General features: G+C 37.4%; 1 protein-coding gene and 1 long non-coding RNA gene across 9 annotated transcripts in view; one reads left to right on the forward strand and one right to left on the reverse strand.

Moving 5' to 3' along the window:
* Positions 1-22,428, reverse strand: part of LOC121888973 — a 30,129-nt gene extending 7,701 nt beyond the window's left edge. The window contains exons 1-7 of one of the 4 annotated variants that reach the window (XM_042400622.1): positions 14,771-15,012; positions 13,817-14,286; positions 11,407-11,609; positions 10,554-10,919; positions 10,187-10,288; positions 8,495-8,595; positions 7,690-7,839 (exon numbers count right to left, since the gene is read on the reverse strand). In XM_042400622.1, coding sequence (XP_042256556.1) covers positions 7,690-7,839; positions 8,495-8,595; positions 10,187-10,288; positions 10,554-10,919; positions 11,407-11,464 — 777 coding nt within the window. In that variant the 5' untranslated portion in view covers positions 11,465-11,609; positions 13,817-14,286; positions 14,771-15,012. Of the gene's footprint in view, positions 1-7,689; positions 7,840-8,494; positions 8,596-10,186; positions 10,289-10,553; positions 10,920-11,406; positions 11,610-13,816; positions 14,287-14,770; positions 15,013-15,231; positions 15,716-15,736; positions 15,761-22,340 lie in introns of those variants that run through there. The other 3 variants (XM_042400621.1, XM_042400619.1, XM_042400620.1) reach the window with 3 other exon arrangements.
* On the forward strand, positions 1,204-10,883 carry LOC121888976. Of its 5 annotated transcripts, none has more exons than XR_006093393.1 (5): positions 1,204-1,286; positions 2,483-2,590; positions 7,672-7,806; positions 10,198-10,291; positions 10,798-10,883. It is a non-coding gene; the product is annotated as an uncharacterized LOC121888976 (long non-coding RNA). The 5 variants fall into 5 exon arrangements; XR_006093395.1 differs by lacking the exon at positions 10,198-10,291 and adding an exon at positions 10,079-10,150 and having other exon boundaries at positions 10,798-10,882; XR_006093396.1 differs by lacking the exon at positions 10,198-10,291 and having other exon boundaries at positions 10,798-10,868.
* Positions 22,429-22,436: the final 8 nt, after the last annotated feature.

The following is a 22,436-nucleotide window of genomic DNA, read 5'->3' on the forward strand; positions in this document are numbered from 1 at the left end:
AGTCCTGATCATTATAGTGAAAGTTACATTGTACCTGGTGTGTGTTGCTGTGTTTTGGTCCCTGAACTGTTGAGGTAGAAGAAGGTTGCAACAAGGGCGAGGATGGGCAGACATCGCAGGACATGAACTAACACTTCCTCCTTCTGAGAACCTGAAAGTCACAAAGCAAAGGCAAGTGCTGAGTTACACATAAGCTGCTATTAATACCAGTAATACTTTAACCAAATACCTGACATCCATTTCTGCCTTTAAATGAAAACAAGACTAAAAGTCTACGGCCACATTAGAGGAATGAACTCAGTTCTAACGTTCCAATCTGCTGCAGTGTCACTCATCCATTCCTCATAGCTCATATTTTGCCCTTGTAGGTTCATATACTCACACTTATGCTAACTAGGAAGGCGATATCAACTTCCATGAGGGATCAGCGTTTAGGGCTTGTGTCAACAACAAGCAGCAAATACAACAACTTATGGCTGAAGCCAATGTGGAAGTACCTTAAAAGGCAATACTACTGACAACCACTACATGCTCCAACTGACTCCCATTCAAAAAGCCTCAATTTACACAGTAAGTTATGGTCTCAATCACTAAATTCAAGCCTTATTATAAGTGTGCTGGTGGTTATTTGGAAATAATTGCTTCATTAATAGGATTTGAAGAATTATCGTAGCTCTGCTGTGTGGACAACTACTTGTCCAAAACGTCAGAATGAAAGCAGAGACACTTGTAGATTTATACAGTGTCAGCTACCTGCTGCTTTTTATCCTCAACATCACACACTCATCAAAGGTGATACATGTTGATTTTCAACTAGTCATTGTCACTGCAACACTTTGTATGTTGGATGTTTAATCACTTACCACCAGCTGTGTTGTCTTTTGCATCGTCATGTGTGTTCTCATCTGTTCTCTCTCTGTTTTTAACTGTGATGACAGTACCTTTTCCTTTAGCCTCACTGAAAAATGGTATCTCTACAGACACCTTGCAGAAGTATATCCCTGAATCCTTTCTTGTGATACTTGAAATGGTCAAGGTTGAACAGTTACAGGCCTCCTTCTGCAGAGATCCTTGAAATGTTTTTGTTGAGATGATGCCATTTTTATTCTTAATTTCTGTTTGATTTTTCAGCCAGTTAACTCCCACTCTTTCAACTCTTCCAAACGTCTCTGTCCAGTAGCAGGCGATGTTTACCATCTCCCCCTCCATGACAGAGACATCAGGACTCTGGGTCACAACAAGCGTGCCTGTTGAAGAAACACCTATGAGGAGACAGAGTGATACAGGTTAGTTTATACTGCATCATTTCAGTAGAGGTACGAGCTGGTGTACAGTTGAGAAACAAGGTTGATAAAAGCAGTGAGGTTGAACCAAAGGCTTAAAAAGCCCCGTAGAGCTGCAGGGTTGGCTGATCATTTCTTTGTGGCTTTATCATTATAAAGGCCGCAGACATTACACATGGCCATTTGATTGATTCATTATTTATGTTTCCAATCACTCTGCAACATTTCACAGATATATAAGCAGGAAATTAGTGTAAACCAATCTCTTCCAGTTCCAGAAATATTATATTAACACCCTCATGTCAAAAAGCACAGCGATGCTTTAGCGTTATACGTCACTCATCCATTCCTCATAGCTCATATTTTGCCCTTGTAGGTTCATACACTCACATTTATGCTAACTAGGAAGGTGATATCAATGTCCATGAGGGATCAGTGCTTAGGGCTTGTGTTTAAAACAAGCAGCAACCACAACAACTTAAGGCTGAAGCCAACATGGAAGTACCTTAAAGCGCAATACCACTGATGACCACTAGATGCTCCAACTGACTCCCATTCCAAAAGCCTCAACTTAGACACTAAGTCATGGTCTCAATCACTAAATTCAAGCCCTATTATAAGTGTGCTGGTGGTTATTTGGAAATGATTGCTCCGTTAATAGGATTTGAAGAATTATAATAGCTTTGATGTCTGCTGTGTGGACAACTACTTGTCCAAAACGTTAGAGTGAAAGCACAGAGACACATGTCAGCAGTGCAGTGCAGATTTATACAGTGTCAGCTACCTGCTGCTTTTTATCCTCAACATCACACACTCATCAAAGGTGATACATGCTGATTTTCAACTAATCATTGTCACTGCAACACTTTGTATGTTGGATGTGTAATCACTTACCACCATCTGTGTTGTCTTTTGCATCGTCATGTGTGTTCTCATCTGTTCTCTCTCCGGTCTTAACTGTGATGACAGAACCATTTCCTTTAGCCACAGTTAAAAATGGTATCTCTACAGACACGTTGCAGAAGTATATCCCTGAATCCTCTCTTGTGATACTTGAAAGGGTCAAGGTCGAACATTTACAGGCTTCCTTCCGCAGAGATCCTTGAGATGTATTTGTTGAGATGATTCCATTGTTATTCCTAATTTTTGTTTGATTTTTCAGCCAGTTAACTTTCACTCTTTCAAACATCCCCGTCCAGCAGCAGGTGATGTTTACCGTCTCCCCCTCCATGACAGAGACATCAGGAGTCTGGGTCACAACAAGTGTTCCTGTTGAAGAAACACCTGTGGGAGACAAAGTGATACAGGTTAGTTTATACTGCATCATTTCAGTAAAGGTGGGAGCTGGTGCACAGTTGAGAAACAAGGTTGATAAAAGCAACATAGGCTTAAAAAGCCCCGTAGAGCTGCAGGGTTGGCTGATTATTTCTTTGTGGCTTTATCATTATAAAGGCCACAGACATTACACATGGCCATTTGATTGATTCATTATTTATGTTTCCAATCACTCTGCAACATTTCACAGAAATATAAGCAGGAAATTGTAACAAAGTAAACCAATGTCTTCCAGATCCAAAAGTGTTATGTGAACACCCTCATCTCAAAAAAACATACAAAAAACCCCTCATATTACATTTCAATAACATTTTGCTAGAAATTGTGTGGAAAGCAAAAAAACAAACAAACAAAAAATAAAAACACAATCCCTGAAAGTTTCTGAAAATTAAACCAATAATTATTTATTAAATATTTTTGATTTTAGTATGCAAGAATACAAAGAATGTGTCTTGGCATTTGTTCCCACAAACACAACATAGAAAAATAAAAATAGAAAGAAAACCTCCAGTCCATTATCACACCCTGAAAATTTGATTTGAAAAATCTTTAGACACTGTGACTATAACTCTGGTTTTGATCATATGTAATGATTCACGCTTAATATGAAAAACCATCAATGTATGCAGCTTTATACAGAGGTGATTTGAAGGTTACAGTTGCATAATAATTACGTTTTTACTTACTCCAAGATGAGAAGGCAAGTAGAGAGGCGAGTAGCAAACTGCTCAGTAGAAGCTTCATCCTTTCAAAGCGATTCACCTTTGAATACTGAAACTCATCTCTTAAGCACCCACACACACTCACAAGACAATAGGTGCAAGGCATCATCTTCATTTGAGGTTTTTCTGAGAATTTTTGTAATGTATAAAACCACAACTAGTGTTCCCTTCCCTCTAGAAGAGTCAAAGGCAGCTATAGGTTCTATTTCATCAATCATTATTGATACAATTGTATAGAACCTTTCATACAGGTTAAATAACTGACTGAAATGTAGACGGTAAACAGTGAAACAATCTGAGAGCAATGTACACGAGAAATAAGACTTTTGAAAACGCAATAAAATAAACTAGATTTAAAAACTATAACAATAATAAAATGGAGTGAAATAAAAATTAGATTAAAAAATCTAGATAAAAAATAGCCACAATTGAAGTATGTCCTCCCCTCTCTGCCCTCACTGTGAAGATTAAAGAAATGTTTTCTTCTCTTCTGCCTTGCAGTGACAGATTCCCTTTCTTTCGTATAGTATATTTTTTAGATATTTTGCAAGATTTGATGCTCCCAAATTTTCCTCAGCTACAGTATATCAGAAGTATCAAAGAAAACACTTAAAGCAACGATAATCATTATTCTTTATATTTTGTGTAATGTGAAAGATCTTGCTGGTGATGATGAACTCATCACCCGACCCCACAGATGCCCTCAGTTCTTTTGAGCATTTTAGCATCTTTCAGCTCATTGTTTTGGTTTCACAGCCCACAACTTATCACTGTTTTGGTTCAGTCACAAAGCAGCAGACTTTGGTTTTCAGTTGAAAAGCTCTGATAAATTCACTCTATGTACCTGCACCAAACAGCAGACCAACAACTAGCTAGTTAGCAGCTGGCTGGGGAACACAACAGAGCCAGGAATTTCCCTCTGGAGTTTGTATTGTTCTATCTCGACATTTTGAACATATTTTGTAGTTATTAGCACAGTATAATGGAAATAATATATTCCTTATAGTCACTATGTGTATAATGGCAGCTTCTTACTTGTACAATATTAAAATAAGGACAGGACATATCTGAGCAGTACTGTACAGATTTATACTGATAAGAAATACATGAGTTTGCCATAGACATTGTACTTTACCGGGTGTACTGTTGACCTACATCATGTTGCACCTTTTTATAAGGTCTACTGAACCAGCCATTCTCAACCAGTGGGCTGCGGCCCACAGGTGGGCCTCAGAGCACCATCTAGTGGTTTTCAATGAACTGATGGAACTATCAGCAGACAGCAGCCTGAAGCTTCAGCTCACACAAGTTGACTCTGCTTCATTCTGGATACTGGCTGCCAGTCAATATCCCTCTCTGTCAAAACAAGCAATCAAATTTCTGTTGCCTTTCACCACCGCCTATTTGTGTGAGTCAGGGGTTTCCGTTGTGACTGTCACAAACTCAAAGACAAGGAACAATCTGAAAGCAACTTGGAATGCTACTCTGCACGTCAGTCTCTCACCCATCCCACCATGACTTGATCTCATTATTTCCCAGAAGCAAGTGTCTCACTGAGGGTAAACTGAATATTTATTTTGGTCATTACAGCTGACAGTGACATAACACGTATTTCCATATTTATTTGTTATGTTTTTTTCATTTATTTTGGAAGGTGTTTCTCGGAAATGTTTTAACAATCAGAAGTGGGCCTTAAGTTACAAAAGGTTGAGAACCCCTGTACTAAACGGATGTGGCCTGGTGTTCTGTGCTCTGGACTACCAGTATGATGATGTGTGAAAACAGGAAGACCATCAACCACAAACTGCAAAATTTTCAGTCTTCAAAGCCATAACTGACAAAGCTCTTCAGCAGCACTGAGATGTTGTTTGTGACATGCAGCTCAACAAACACAGCTGCTAATTCATAGACAAACATTTCTGAGAATTGTGTTCTCCCTTTGACCTCACTATATTGCCACTTTGGGTCCACTTAGGTTGTTCTAGAGTCAGAGTTTAAACTGATGGAGCTTTTGTTGTACTGGCACCAAATAGCATCAGATCATCCTGCACAGTCTACATTTAGTGTGATTGCGGTGCAACAGCACACTGTCTTGCAAACGTAAAGTCTTCATCCACTCCAAAATGTGATTTTCTTCTTGTTCCTTCAGTTGGATGTTTGAGCTTCACTGTGCAGAATGATGTATGTACAGAGTTTGTTTTCACATTCATCTGCTGAAAGTGGAAAGTTTCTCTGGGCTCATTGAAAACATGATTTTAAGGGGCGGGCCTACATGCATGATTTGCAACATCACAACTACTTTGAAACCAATCGAGCGCCAGTAAATAATTTAGAGTGTGATGTGGAAACTTTAAGCCTCTAGTGCACACTGAAAATGGACTTAATAGGGAAGTAGGAGACATCTTGTATCCAGTAGTTAAACTTTTGAAATGAACAATATTCATATATTCATAGACTCTGGATTTACCAATGAGAAGAAGGCATAGATGTCCTTTTAAGGATTTGTATATTTTATATTATTTTATGTTGTAAAACATGGATGAAGGAGATCTTTAACTTAAAATAAAACCCATTTATGCTACATATACTGTTCATATAATCATATGTGCATACTTTTATGTACAGTAGTTTCCTATATTTTTATGAAGCTTCCATATATAATTTGCTTTTCCTGAAATGGTATTTATTTACTTCTACAGTTTTAATGCTACCAAGACAATAGCTATAACTTTGTAAAACTGTACATAACTTTATCATGATGTACAGTTTATATGTTGTATTATGAGTTAAATAATGCAATAACGTCTATGGAGACCCATTCTGTTCCACTGTGTTTATAACACAGATGTGTGCATATTACAAACTCCAGTTAAACTCCTCAATACTCAGTGTTAGGCTCAACTACATAAGCACATTATGTTGACATACACAGTTAATGAGTTATTATGACTTACATGATACATTAAAATGTATGGTAGCCCATTTATTCAAATTGTAATTATAATTTGGCACCGATGGTTGTCGAAATCCAAATTGTCCAAATTAAACCACCCAAACACATCCAGTTAGATTATTTAACTACAAACAAAATTCACTCCACTCAACTTCAAGGCATCTATGACATCTCTGGGTGATTTCTGGACATTTTTGTAGGTTATAGAGGTTCAGTACATGACACACGGATTTTAAGAAACGGCCCTGTTTATTTCAGTTCCCTGTACCCCCCACCTGCTTTCTTTCTCTTGGAAGATGGAGGCTACCCTTGTCTTCAGCTTTTAATTATGATTGTAACTCCTATCAGACAACCATTACAGGGGTGGATGCAGGAGCGCTTCAATAAAACACATGGCTGGGCCTTGATTTAGAGGACATTTGGGGTAATGAAGGCATGGTGGCTAGCCACCTTATTCAAGGCACTCAATTTCTGTTCTGATGTTGCCTTGGTCTGTGCGTTCCCCTACATTGTGTGCCTTACTCATGGAGATGTCATGGAAGACCCAGAACTCCAGCCTGAAGAACCTGGTCCCCCTGCTCCACTTGACCTACATGACATCCAGGAGAGGACTGGGGCCCACATGAGGGACAGGTTATGTGCCCAGATATCGGCACCCCAGCATCTTCAGGCCCCATGAAGGGATCATGATTAGGCCAGCAGATGAAGTTTTATATGTTTAAGTGTTGTGCTTAGTCAAATCCCTTTTAGTTTACATATATACTTTAGTTTAAATTTATACCAGCTACCACAACCCTGTGTTGCCCTTATAAGATTTCTGTTCAACTTGTTGAAATCGTTTAATTTGGTGTGCTCATAAAGCTATTAATAACTACATTAATGCCTTCTTTGATTCTTGTTTGTGATGGATCTATACAAGTTTTTTGATATTCAAGAATGACATTTAAACACATTTCTGTTTTGCATGCACAAATCTCCCTTAAAACAAACACTTTCAATATTCATGCTGAAGATCTCAATTCAAAGAATACTGCACTGAGATGGATAAAAAGCAACTCATGTTTAATGTCAGCTTTGAACTGAAGAATAATTTGATGTAAGGAAACAGACATGTTATTTATAGCTATACATATTTTCAAAAAACTGAACTTAAACAACTCCATAGGGTTGATAACCATGAACTAAAACATTCAAACCAAAAAGAAAAGGCTAGTTGTGCTTCTCCACCAACTTGCCAAAGATGCCAATAATGGTGTCCAGCTGCTCCTGATGTTTTTCTTTCTTCCTCTTTTTCATCCAGCTCCCTCTACCTCTTCTCCTGCCTTTCAGTGTACTCCTTTAAGTATTACAACTTCATTATTCCTTTTTTTTGGTTTAGGCCTTTTTGAGCACCTCATCAGGCTCCTCTAACATCTGATGAAGAGTACACTGCTGTAGTGATTAAGTTCAGAGGCTTGATGGAGTCCCTCTGTCTCAGAATCTGTGAACTTTGTTTCCACTCCGTGTGTTCAAGGTAATTGAAGGATTCATACACCACCACCTGACACTAAGAGAGACAGAGAGATTTTTTTAAAAAAAATGCAATTACACATTGTGCTGATGGTTTGTTCTGCTTAAAGGTCAATATTATGATTAGACCTTTACTAATGTGCACAGTAAAAAACTGAGTAGGTGTGAGCAACAGACACTATTCATCAGAAACAGGATGTCAGTTATATTTCATAATAATTTCTCAGCACTGCAAGTTGCAGCTTAAATCACTGCAGTTTGTGAAACATACTATTTCATTGTTTCTGACAGCGTATCAAGGCTGTAGCTTGTAATGTTGTTGTACTGGATTGTAGTGTATTGTATGGTGTTTCATATGCTTTTGCACTTTCATATGTGTGAGTTATGTGGACAAAACATGTTAGAATATACTGTAATTTAGTCTAACACAACAACACCACAAAGTACAGTCTTGAAACATAATTTTTAAATAATACATCATTATTTGCATGGCTGTTGTATTGTATATAAGGCAATGTATTACATCATAAAAGTATTTTTCTGGTCACTCATTATGCAGTATATTGGACAGCATGATCAGTTTTCACACTATTTGACTTCTCTTTCACCACACTGAACAAAAGGGAATCAGGATCATGTTTGTTGGGTAGCATCATATTAATATTTTTTCTTCAGTCTGATATTGGACTCACCCACTGAAAGGAGGCACTGAAGGAGCTGGTGCTGTGTTTGTCCATGTCTGCCACCTCAGAGTCAAAGTGCGGAACCTCATAGATCACCCTGGCTGCTATCGCTGAACCCATGAAACACACACACACACACACACACACACACACACACACACACACACATGCACTCAAATTATTATTAGAATTGTTGGGAAAAATGATGCAGAAGCGCATTGCGTAATTATAAGATAGTAAGTCATAATTATAAGAAATTTAAGTCATAATTACTGGATAGTCGGTCATATAATAATGGGATAGTAAGTCAGAATTATGAGATGAGGACTCCAATTTTTTTTTCTTTGTTGAACGCAATGCGCTTCTGTAAAATGAAGCCTAAGCTGTAATAAATAAATAAAAAACATAAAAGCGGCAATCAGAGCACTTAACAGGTAAACATGGTGCATTTAGTGGATAAGTAGTCCGATATTTGCCCCAGAAGTAGTTGAGACTGTAAAGTAGAGACTGAAACAGAGCTAAAAGGAGAGTGAATATTGGACATATATTCAATAGGTCGCCAGAAACACGACTCTAAATGAAAGAAAATGTTGCTCTGATGGATGATCTGATGGATGTGTAAATATGCAAACGTTTGCTAACACATTTGCAATATCAACTATATAAACTAATATGTTTGTGTTGGGTTTACTTTTAAAACTTAAAAAAAAATCAGTTAATGTGGGTTTAAGAATTCATTTGAAGAGCCTGTTGGTCATCTTTAAAGCACAGTAAGGTTTAGCATTTATCAATTGCTTTTATTTACTCCTCAGTTCAAATTTAAGACAACTGACTGTTCTTGTAGGTTTATACAACTGTTAGGTTTGCTAAAATGTATCTCTGAATCTTAAAGTTGCTTAAAACACACTGTCGCTCATGATTTCATCCTGTAACTGTGTCGTCTACATTTTCTCTTCTTTTAAGTCTTTACAACTTCTTCTTTTTTGCTACTACTAATTATTGTTTTTGCTATTGGCTTTTCAGTGTTTCACACTATGAAGCTGTTAAAGCTGGCGACCATCCAATCTCTCTCTGAACTTTTGGGTAACTCAAAGGCTTCTTGTGTCAATCTGCTTCTCACCTTCACTTTCAAAGAGTTCTTATCAGCAGGTTCTTGTTTGAAATGGAGGATATTTTTCTTTTTTTTTAAATGTCAGGTTTTGTTTAAGTAACAATCCTCCGCTCTGTGTCCTTGCAGAAATGAAAGAAAGATATGAAAAAATATATTTTCTCACTAACATTACCAGTGTTACTGTATCTAGTCATGCAGATATTTTGGGGGGTTTAGCACATGTTTTGAGATGTCCGTCTCTGAGTTTTCTGCTGCAACCTCAATAAATTGAAGGTGAATAGATTATTTTTGCACTCACAGCATTGAAAATTACATTAAAAATAATTACATGAATTACATTAAATTGCATTAATTACAATCTAAACTAGCGCTATCTCTTTCAAAAAACATTCCCAAGTTACACACACAGATGAACTTTGAACATTCATGAAACCATTTCCTGCTGAAGTAATATTTTTCAATGCGCTAACTTTCACCTCCAGTGTATTTGGGTGGAGGCAGAAGACTCAGGCAAGCTGAGGCAGAATTAGCTGCATGAGCAGATACTCCGATGGGTAAGTAAGAAAAGAATAAGTGTCTTTTCTTTGTACCTTGGATGCAGACACACACGAGAGTGAGGAGCAGTATTGGAGCCACTACAGCCAGGGTAATGATCAGGGGAAGTGGATTGCCGGTAGAAGATGAAAAACTCTCTTGTGAGAAAAAACACAAATGTGTCAATTATGAGATCAAGATAGTGAATGCTTTTTACATACAGTCCGATTAGTGCACGAATCTTATAGTTTATATTTGTATAACAAGCAAATAAGGTTTGACTGAGGTCATAGAAATTGCTGTTTTGTGAACCGACCTCATCCCATTCTGAATACACTTCAATAAAAGCCCCGTCCACTGTAAAATCAATATACTAGTAAACTCTTATTGCAACACACAAATTTCTAATGTTTTGTCACCTACCTTCTTCTGTTTTGTCCTTTATGTTGTCTCTGTCCTTAACTGTGATGACAGTACCATTTCCTTTAACCACAGTTAAAAATGGTATCTCTACAGACACTTTGCAGTAGTATTTCCCTTCATCCTCTCTTGTGATATTTGTAAAGGTCAAGGTTGAACAGTTACAGGTCTCCTTCTGCTGACATCCTTGAGATGTATTTGTTGATATGATTCTAATTTTATTCTTTATTTCTCTTTGGTTTTTCAGCCAGTACACTCCCACTCTTCCAAACGTCCCTGTCCAGCAGCAGGTGATGTTTACCGTCTCCCCCTCCACGACAGAGACATCAGCAGTCTGGGTCACATCAAGTGTGCCTGTTGATGAAACACCTGTAAAGAGACAGTAAAGAGATTTAAATGATTTGGTAATTTATCACAAGACTGTACAAATTGCATCACAACAGAAGCTAAACGTAGTGAGTAATATGTTTTTGGCACTTTTCAACAACAGGATATGTGATTCAGTCTGAATTGTGGGTAAAGTTGTCAACATCCCAGTAAAGTGCTGAAACATCACATCATATCACAGGTTTTCATTTCTCTTTCAGGTGAATATACTGCTCTGAAAGTGACTGTACCAAAAACATTTTTCAGTGTAAAAAGGGTGTATCAAACCATAGAAACATATATATATATATATATATATATATATATATATATATATATATACACTACTTTTTTTGGCAGTCTATAACACGCACTACTATTCTGATATTCAGTCGGTAAAGACAGTAATTACAAAAACCTGTCGTCATTTTGACCTTTAAGAGATGTTTTTGAGCGCATATTCTTGCAGAATGTCTGTATTTCTACTTACTCCAAGATGAAAGATCACAGAGCGAAGCCAGAAGCAGACAGCTCAGTAGAAGCTTCATCTTTCCACAATGATTCACCTCTGACGACTGACACTCATCTCTTCACATCTGTTGCAAGTCCCTCCCAGCATACGCTCACACATGAACACACACACACAACAGATACATACTGGGCATCATCTTTTCTTCAGTGTCCTCATCTTTCCTGCAGAGAAATGTGAAAAACCACAATGTCTGTTCCTTCCTCTTTTCAAAAGAAGGCGATGACTTCTATGTCTGTTTAACATAATTCTCACAAAAGAGTTTGAAAAAAGACATTCTGCTCTTCTGCTTGACAAAGATCCTCTTTTATTATACTCAAAATACTGACATACAGTAGGTTACTAACTAAATCGATACTGAGGAGAGAAGCATTGGAACAGTCAGTTTCTTTTAAGAAATAAATGTATTGAGATTATAATGATGACAAGGTTTTATTCTCATAGACTGTGTTTTTTCAACATGGACTCCATTTCTAACACTAAACTCAGTCCTAAGTTCACCTGATGTATTTTTATAGTACGTTCATTATCAGCATTTGAGCATCCAATAAGTGTAACCTGTAGTCATACACTGTATTTTGTTGGTTTACTTTGGTTAGAGCCAGTGGTGGAATGTAACTATGTACATTTACTCAAGTGCTGCACTTAAGTACAATTTTAGGTACTTTTACTTTCCATTTCATGCTGTTGTAAAGTTCTACTCCACTACATTTCAGAGGGATTTATGTTGCTTACTCCCCTTAACTATTTACTCCACTACTTGTATTTTCCATTTATAGTTAAAAATCAAATTATACATTCATACAATATGATGCAGTACCATTACTACTAATCTACCCAGTAGTGTATAAAGTATCTAAAGTTGGCTCCACATTGACAAACTAAAACATTAAAATGTTTTGACATGTATTTGTAGGAGTGATATAGTGATAAAAACAAATAATATAATATTTTGTAATAATATTGTACTTTAAAAGAAGTCCTGCTAAATGAATACTTTTACTTTTGATACTTTAAGTGCATGTGGCTGATGATACCTCTGTACTTTCACTTCACTAACATTTTGAATTCAGGAATTGAGTATTTTTACATCGTTGTATTTTTACTTTTACTTTAGTAAAGGGTCTGAATACTTTTCCCACCACTGGTTAGAGCCACTATTTATGTAGTTTTTATGTGATTGTACCACCTTTCAAATCATTTTGAAGGCGCGAGTGTTTGTTTGTAGAAATCATAGACAGTCCTGGTGGAAGTTGGTTCAGTTCACTTTTGCTTGATTAATGAGTCTGTTGTGAGTTTGTTGCTCTGTGTCCATCAACCAGTCAGATCCATGGTCACAGGTTGTTGTTGGTGGTTATTTTGGTATCACCACTAGGAGGCACTAAAGTCCTACAAAGAAGTGTAGGTTTATCTTTAGAAAATACTTGTTGTACAACCAAGAATTGTGTAAACCAGCAAAGCTTTATTGAATTTCAGTCGAGAAGGTGGAAGTGTCTGGACATACTGCATCTGCAGAAGATTTGCAGGGATGCAAAAAGAATCTTTCCCAGGTGCATTAGAAGAGAGGACATGAGGTGTGATATGGATGAGAACTTGAGGTCAAGTGCAGAGGAAGTGTTGAGTAGCACTGCTGTAGATTGAACCTGCAGCTCTCCTGTAGTGTTGCTGTTTTTGAGGTCAATGTGTTACGAGTGACAAAGTTTTCTTATTTATTGTTGAGACAAATGTTGTGGAACAGGAGTTTTTCATGCATGTTGTTTAAAGTTAACTCAGTATAGAGAAATCAAAATGGGAGTAACCAACTGCAAAAACTTGTCGTTTTTCTATGCAAACCTTGACATCTTGAATGTTGAACTCATCAGATCCATTAGATACACGGTCAAATTGTAGAAGTTGAGAAAACTCAAAGGCAGCCAGTTACACAGTCTTTTTGTTTACTCTGCTGTGTCAACTTATTTTAAGAGATTCTAATGTTGATTAAATTAAACATCTAGATCAGGTTTATCAGTTCCGCTGGTTCTGTCAACTGATGATTTGTTTGTTTACACAGCTTAAAAGTTTAATGAAGTCAGACTCCACGATGCCTTGACAACTATATTGTGAATATAGTTTCCTGGAGGAGGAAGAGATAATAGAAGTATTAATGTGACCTACAACATAAAACCAAAGAAGAGTCAAAGTTCCAAAAATAAAAATTCATAAGGAACAAAATTCAAATTCTTCACTTTGAAACCACCGAAACATTTGTAAAGGTTTCCTATTTCATGCTCCGACTTTCCATGGAAGAAAAACAACAAACCAGGGAAATAGATTCAGCAGATGTATGTTATGACTTTCTGCTCATCTTATAAATGTTTCAAATGTGTCTTACCTCTGTTTCTTCATGGCCTTCTAACACAGTTTCGGGTCTGTTTGATGATGCTTTGGCAAATCCATTGACGATAACCAATTACAGGACAGGTTTGTCCTGAGAAAGACATGTGATATCACATAAAGCAGAGTGAGAAACTTTACTGCAGGAGAAAAAGTTGACAGGAAGATGCCCAAATCAACAAGAGGACCTGAAATAGAAAACAACAGGGGTGAAATTTGTGAAGAATAAAGCTACATGGTGCTGGTCTTCATGGTGCTGGTCTTGGTCTTCACAGTGCTGGTCTTGGTCTTCATGGTGCTGGTCTTCATTGCTGAGAAAGCAGATTGCACTAGGATTTGTGCCAAAGGTTGTAGGTGGGAGTGGGAGCTGCATGTGGTTGAAGTCTGCAGTAAAAGACAAATAGTGGCAGCAGTCTGACAGAACCTGCAGGTGGAGGCGAAGGTTTGGGTTGCAGCTCCTGACAGAACCTGCAAGTGGAGGTGGCATAAGAATTTTTGCAAATTAGCAACTAGGAACCCAAATAAAATTACTGGTTACTTACCAGCTAAACCAACTTAACACTTATTTCCAATTTTTCTAATTATTTGTAAGAAACTGCAAAACCCTTTCTGCAAAATGTCATAGATATGAACCGTTATATTCCTGCAAACTACATCCAAAATGTCCTGTAAATTGTTAGACAATTAAAGGAATAATAAAGAAAAATAAAGTATTACCAGAATTTCAATTTAAGGGCAATAAAACTTGAACTTTAAATTTGAAGTTGAAGTCAAAGTGAAGCTGTAAATCAGTCACATTTGATGGGAACTTAACAGCAAAGTTACTGTGATGTAAATGAGTTCAGTAAGTCTGTACAGTCGTTCTAAATGTGTCCCAAAACATTCACTAACATGCACAATTTGGGACATTTTCTTTATTTATTCCAAAACATAAAAACCTCTAATGTCTGACCTAGTCATCCCTGCAGCAGGGACACTTGCTGTGGGCTTCAGGCCTCCTCGCACCATCTGCCAGGTGTGCAGAGATTCTCCTCCCTCTCTGGTTCTCATGGTCTTCCAGGTGGACAGGCACATCATGCTGCAACAACCCCTGAACTGTTGAGGTAGAAGAAGGTTGCAACAAGGGCGAGGATGAGCAGACATCGCAGGACATAAACTAACACTTCCTCCCTCTGAGAACCTGAAAGTCACAAAGCAAAGGCAAGTGCTGAGTTACACATAAGCTGCTATTAATACCAGTAATACTTTAACCAAATACCTGACATCCATTTCTGCCTTTAAATGAAAACAAGACTAAAAGTCTACGGCCACACTAGAGGAATGAACTCAGTTCTAACGTTACAATCTGCTGCAGTGTCACTCATTCATTCCTCATAGCTCATATTTTGCACTTGTAGGCTCATATACTCATACTTATGCTAACTAGGGAGGCGATATCAACATCCATGAGGGATCAGTGTTTAGGGCTTGTGTCAACAACAAGCAGCAACTACAACAACTTAAGGCTGAAGCTAATGTGGAAGTACCATAAAGTGCAATACCACTGACAACCACTAGATGCTCCAACTGACTCCCATTCCAAAAGCCTCAATTCAGAAATACTAAGTCATGGTCTCCTACGCTAAATTCAAGCCCTCTAGTAAGTGTGTTGGTGGTCATTTTGGAAATGATTGCTCCATTAATAAGATTTGAAGAATTATAGTAGCTTTGATGTCTGCTGTGTGGACAACTACTTGGCCAAAACGTCAGAATGAAAGCACAGAGACACATGTCAGCAGTGCAGTGCAGATTTATACAGTGTCAGCTACCTGCTGCTTTTTATCCTCAACATCACACACTCATCAAAGGTGATACATGTTGATTTTCAACTAGTCATTGTCACTGCAACACTTTGTATGTTGGATGTTTAATCACTTACCACCAGCTGTGTTGTCTTTTGCGTGTGTGTTTTCACCTGTTCTCTCTCTGTTTTTAACTGTGATGACAGTACCATTTCCTTTAGCCACAGTTAAAAATGGTATCTCTACAGTCACTTTGCAGAAATATATCCCTGAATCCTCTCTTGTGATATTTGTAAAGGTCAAGGTTGAACAGTTACAGGCCTCCTTCTGCAGAGATCCTTGAGATGTATTTGTTGAGATGATGCCATTTTTATTCTTAATTTTTGTTTGATTTTTCAGCCAGTTAACTCCCACTAAGTGCATTTGTATTGGAAAATGAGATTCTGTGTGTGAACCTGTTGGCTATTTAAAGAATCAAGCACAGAGCAAATCTGATGAAGCAATGTGTGAAACACATAGTCCGCTCCTTTTGTTTTTTAATGTGACCCGTTAATAAAATAGTCTCAATCCTAATATCCTGGTGTGTGCTGGAATACTTTTTTGATTTATAATACATTTGAAGTGCTTATATAAGTTATGTGCGGTTTCAAAGAAAACCTCCAGTCCATTATCACACCCTGAAAATTTGATTTTGAAAAATCTTTAGATAGTGTGACTCAATCATCCTTTTTCAATTCCCTAAATACATAACTCTGGTTTTGATCATATGTAATGATTCACGGTTAATATGAAAAACCATCAATGTATGCAGCTTTAAACAGAGGTGATTTGAAGGTTAAAGTTGCATAATAATTGTGTTTTTACTTACTCCAAGATGAGAAGGCAAGTAGAGAGGCGAGTAGCAAACTGCTCAGTAGAAGCTTCATCCTTTTAAAGCGATTCACCTTTGAATACTGAAACTCATCTCTTAAGCACCTACACACACTCACAAGACAATAGGTGCAAGGTATCATCTTCATTTGAGGTTTTTCTGAGAATTTTTGTAATGTATAAAACCATGACTAGTGTTCCCTTCCCTCTAGAAGAGTCAAAGGCAGCTATAGGTTCTATTTAATCAATCAGTCATTACTGATACAATTGTATAGAACCTTTCATACAGGTTACATAACTGACAAGCCAATAATAAGACAGAACAAATGTAGACAGTAGACAGTGAAACAATCTGAAACTAATGCACATGAGAAATAAAAATTTGAAAATGCAATAAAATAAAATAGATTTGAAAACTATAAAAAATAATAAAATGGAGTGAAATAAAAATGTGATTACAAAAACTAGATAAAAAACAAAGACAAATAAAATCGATAAGATAAATAGCCACAATTGAAGTATGTCCTCCCCTCTCTGCCCTCACTGTGAAGCTTAAAGAAATGTTTTCTTCTCTTCTGCCCTGCAGTGACAGATTCCCTTTCTTTTGTAATTCAGTATTGAAATATGTCCAAAAACAAATCTATGTACTTTTTTAGATTATAATGTATGGTAGGCTGTGTTTTTTATTTGAGGATCTTAAATAAGTGCTGTATAGCCAAAGAACACAGACAGCTAGCTAATTAGCAGCTGGCCAGGGAACATATCAGAGCCAGGAATTTCCCTCTGGAGTTTGTACTGTTCTATTTCTACATTTTAAACAGATTTCATAGTTATTAGCACAGTACAATGGAAATGATATATTCCTTATAGTTACTATGTGTATAATGGCAGTTTCTTATATAACAATGTTAAAATAAGGACTTCAAGACATATCTCAGTAGTACTATACAAATTTATACTGAAAAGAAATAGATGACTTTTCTGGAGACACTGTGGTTTACAAGGTGCACTGTTGACCTGACCTCATGTTGCATTTATTTATAAGGTCTACTAAACGGATGTGGCCTGGTGTTCTGTGCTCTGGACTGCCAGTGTGATGACAGGAAGACCATCAACCACAAACTGCTAAATCTTCAGTCATTCAAGGTATAACTGACAAAGCTCTTTAGCAGCACTGAGATGTTGTTTGTGACATGCAGCTCAACAAACACAGCTGCTAATTCATAGACAAACATTTTCTGAGAATTGTGTTCTCCCTTTGACCTCACTATATTGTCACTTTAGGTCCATGTAAGTTCTTCTAGAGTCAGACTTAAAAACTGATGGAGCTTTTGTTGTACTGGCACCAAATAGCATCAGATCATCCTGCACAGTCTACATTTAGTGTGATTGCGGTGCAACAGCACACTGTCTTGCAAACGTAAAGTCTTCATCCACTCAAAAATGTGTTCATCTGCTGAAGTGGAAAGTTTCTCTGGGCTCATTGAAAACATGATTTTAAGGGGCGGGCCTACATGCATGATTTGCGACATTACAACTACTTTGAAACCAATTTAAGTAAACAACTTACACAAGTGTGATGTGGAAACTTGAAGCTGGAAAAACATGTCAGACAAAATTCATTATTCCAATCAGAGGATTTTAACATGTCCTTAACAAGCAGCAACCTCCAGGGCTGAAAAATGAAGCCAATGCAGAAGTGCCAAAAACTGCAGTTCCTTGAGTGGCCACTCGAGGCTGGCTCCAAAAGCAAGTCAATCCCCATAGACCCCCATTTTAAAATGCCCAACTTTACAGCAGAAATAAACATGTCTACTTCTTTGCCCATTTTGGATTAGCCAGGAGTGAGGTGGAGTCAGGCACTGCCAATATGGCAACAGCCAGAGCCGCCCACTTTGAGCTTCAAAACTGCTCTTCAGAAACCAGTGGGTGACATCACAGTGGCTACACCCATATCTTTTACAGCCTATGGTCCTAAAACATGCTTGGAGCTTGTAGTATTCATGCATATGTGCGTAATTTTATGTACAGTAGTTTCCTGTATTTTTTATAAAGCTTCCATATTTAATCAGCTATTCCTGAAATGGTACTTATTTACCTCTACAGTTTTAATGCTACTAATACAATAGCTATGACTTTGTAAAACTGTACATAACTTTATCATGATGTACAGTTTATATGCTGTAGTATGGGTTAAATAATGCAATAAAGTCTATGGAGGCCCATTCTGTTCCACTATGTTTATAATACAGATGTGTGCACATTACAAACTCCAGTTAAACACTTAATGCTCAGTGTTAGGCTCTACGATGAAATACATCTTTTCCCGGTTTTATGGGGCCCTTATTTGGATTTTTAGTTTTCAAGGCTCTCATTCTTTGTCTTTCAAATACAAACTGTTTTAATAATCGGGTATTTAGTGTTTTTACACAAGAATATATAATATTATGTTCGAATCTGTTGTGATTTTCAGCAGCCGGGCTCCATTAAGGTTATGTATTGCTTCCAGAAACACAACATTGGACTCCAGTAGTAGCAGCTACAGAAGAGTGCCATCTCCAGTCCGCCAGCTTGAAATTGAAGTATTATAGAGACATGCCCTTTCACTGTATAACTACACACTTTCCCATTTTGTTCAAGATAGTGCCAGAAGCATGTGTTCGCATTTTCATCTGTTAATAATGTGGAGCTTGTCATGGACTTGTGTGTTTTTGTTCTTTTGGGTTCCTGTGTTCACTCTGTGTGTCTGTTTAATTCCAGTTCTTCTTTATGGTTATTGAGCCTGTTAAGTTTTCCATCACAGTATGGCTCTGTGTCCCTTGGTTGCTATTCTCCATTGTTCCACCAGAAACCTCAGCAGAGGACCTGCAGACTGTATTATTACACATTTTAATTAATCAGGTATACTTCAACAAACCTATCTTTCAAACAAAAGTAAAAAAAAGTAATAGGCTGTCATAACTAGCCTAAGTCTTCCAATGTTTCTTAGTATTAACCCCTGTGTCTGTTATAGATCCACCAGCGGTTCCTGGCTGCCTCCTTGTGTGTGAGATGTGCTGTCACAGCTGCCCTTAGTCAGTTCATCATTCTGTGCCAGTATACTGGACATAGACCTTTCATTTGGGCATCCGGTGCTTTAGCTTATCTATATCTATTTATAAATCCATTTTCTGTCATGTTTGATTCAGGGCAAAATGCAATATTTGTGTTTTAGCAAGTGAGAAATCAGATTGGGGATTTCAGGCAAAATTTACCTACTTCCAAGGTGCATCCAGAAGGGGAATAGTCTGCAGAGGACAAAACTCCAGCAACACTTGTAGTATAAAGAACAACTTAGTTGTGAGTGAGTCGTGAGTCTTCTTTATACAAAGTGGTGCTGGAATTTTATCCTCTTCAGAGAGTGAGAAATTACAACAGTTGAAAATTCAGCTTTTGCTGCCATCTAGTGATTGAAATATTCACTTGCTGAATGCCCTGGCCTCACCACAAAAGTACATTGCACTGTGGTGCGTGCAGAGAGGGAAAGTTGTATTACAATACAAGTTAGCTGTAGTTCCGCCAGCAGAACATGTTTAAATAAATACCAAGAAGCTTTAAGTTAGTTCAGAGATGAGTTTTAAAGAAAGCCGAGTTATGACAGCTGCTAACCACTTTTTATGACCACAGCACAAGTTGGCATTCCCTTTGATCTGGTTGAGTGCTGAAAACATCACTTGTGACTGTGTTTGTGTGTGACCACTGTTTACAGCTCCTTAGACAGTAACGTTGGCAAAGAAAGCTTTGTAATGCCATGCAAGGATTTGAAATGATTACTTCCTTTAGATATGACAGGTGTTACCAATACACCACGAGTTCATGAATAGCTTAACCACAAGGCTGGACAAACTCAACCATTTACTCACTTCTCATGTAGTTTACTGCACCTGCACATAGATACAATGTGTGTGTCAGTCTTGGTAATCAGAACAGTCGCAACCATTACCATAGCTAAAGCCATACCATAATCACAGCAACAGCACTGTACAGCTGTACTAACCTCACCAATGGTTGCATAAAAACTTGAGCTAACTAGTTAGCTTACCATTAGCTTCAAAGCTACAAATTTTGTGGCAGATACCAAACATGATATATTTTTCAGCCTCCAATATGAGCCCACCATTACCCCTAAAATGTCAGTGCATGAGTATCAGGCTCTACCTAACTTTACAGTGGCAAGCTTATGCTTAAAATATGGTTAATGCTACCACATTTTGACTAGCTAACTGCAGTATTTTTTACACAGAATAAACTGAAAACACATTTACCATTAGGTTCACTATTTAACTATTTTGATAAACTCTTGGCTAATTTATGCTAACTGCTCTAGACCATTAACTGTATATAAACAGCTATAGACCTTTCTCATAGCAGACATTTTGACATGTAAAACAGAAAAAGCACAGGTATAATTAATAATGTTAATGATGGCTGCATTCCATTCAGGTCAGCCAGTTCTGGGTTCCTGGCAATGCCCATGCTGGCTCACTGGAAGGGCTTAACTGGAAACATGATGTAACAGACACATCGTCAGTGCTATTACTTACACCTGCACTTTTCCATCTGCGGCAAATTAAAACGTCTGCTGTGAAAAAAAACTGTTAAAGAACCAAGGGTTATTGGTGTGCAGTGAGCCCTTTCCTCATTTTTCATGCACCTGAGTAGTATTTATAAATGTGGGGTGTTTGTGGGCTACTACCTTTATACTTCTACCACAGTCTAAACCATATGATTTATCTGATATCTCGTTACCACAGTAGTATTCAAAATTTGATGTGCTTATAAACATGATACTTAATATATCCAATGGTGTGAAATTTCAGTTTTTCAGTAACTCGGTTTCCACCGTGAAACACAGTGCTTTAATGACAAATTCTTTTTTTTAATTCTTAAAGCTCACCTGCCATCCAATGTCTCTTTTTGTGGATTTTATGTTAAGTTTCTTTAAGTGTTTCTTTGGTGGTGCATTTTGCATGCATCAGAAAATTCAAATAACATTAAAAATTACTTCTAGAGTTTTTATAAGATCATCTCTTTCAATCTATCACATCTGGGACAGCTCAACAGTAATGTGATGCCACTGGGCTAATCAATCCTATTAGATAATACATTCACACATAGATGTCATCAAATATACATTGTTCCCACTGCACAGTGCTGATAAAGTCAGTTCAAAATTGTACCAGCAGAGGGCATTAAACACTAGTACTTCGGTGCAGTGAGTGCAGTGCACTAAGTGCAGTGAAATTACCCTTACAGTTTACAGCATAACTTGGCAGGTATCATGATATTTGCATTATATTGCCTGTACTCCACATTCAACGCTTTGAACAAACATGACAGTTTTTTAGAATTATTGCAAATATAACTGATTAAAATATGATTAACTGTCATTTAAAAATGATTGTTATATAGGAACCTGTCAAGACTTTGTGGTGTGCAAGAAGCTTTTTTTCTTGATGATCAGCTAATTAATCCCTTTATTTACTGATTACTGTTTCATATTTTTGTGTTTAATGTTACATATCAATGTCCAACGACTACCTAAATAAAAGAGGTACATCTATAATATACAATAAAACTCAGAATGGACCCTTTCAGAGTGTTTTGATATATTACTATGATATTACTGATTATTACTGATCTATTAACATGTAAGAAGCATTTTAATGATACTAGTTTTATTTAGGCGTGTAACAAACCATCTGGTGAGTTACAAGTAGCCTACAATATTTTCATTTGAAATGTAGTGGAGTAGAAGTAGCCTATAGAGTAGCATGACATGGAAATACTCAGTTAAAGAATTAAGCAAGTGTTTCCAACCAATTTACACACCTCACAACATCTCATCTGTAGGTTGTTGTGTACAATCATATAGAGTGGGGAAGGGGCTGTTTTGCCCGCCAGTCTTCTGTCAGATGCCCGCGAAGA

Source organism: Thunnus maccoyii, chromosome 22 (assembly GCF_910596095.1).
Source record: "Thunnus maccoyii chromosome 22, fThuMac1.1, whole genome shotgun sequence".
In the NCBI taxonomy this organism is placed as follows: Eukaryota; Metazoa; Chordata; class Actinopteri; order Scombriformes; family Scombridae; genus Thunnus; species Thunnus maccoyii.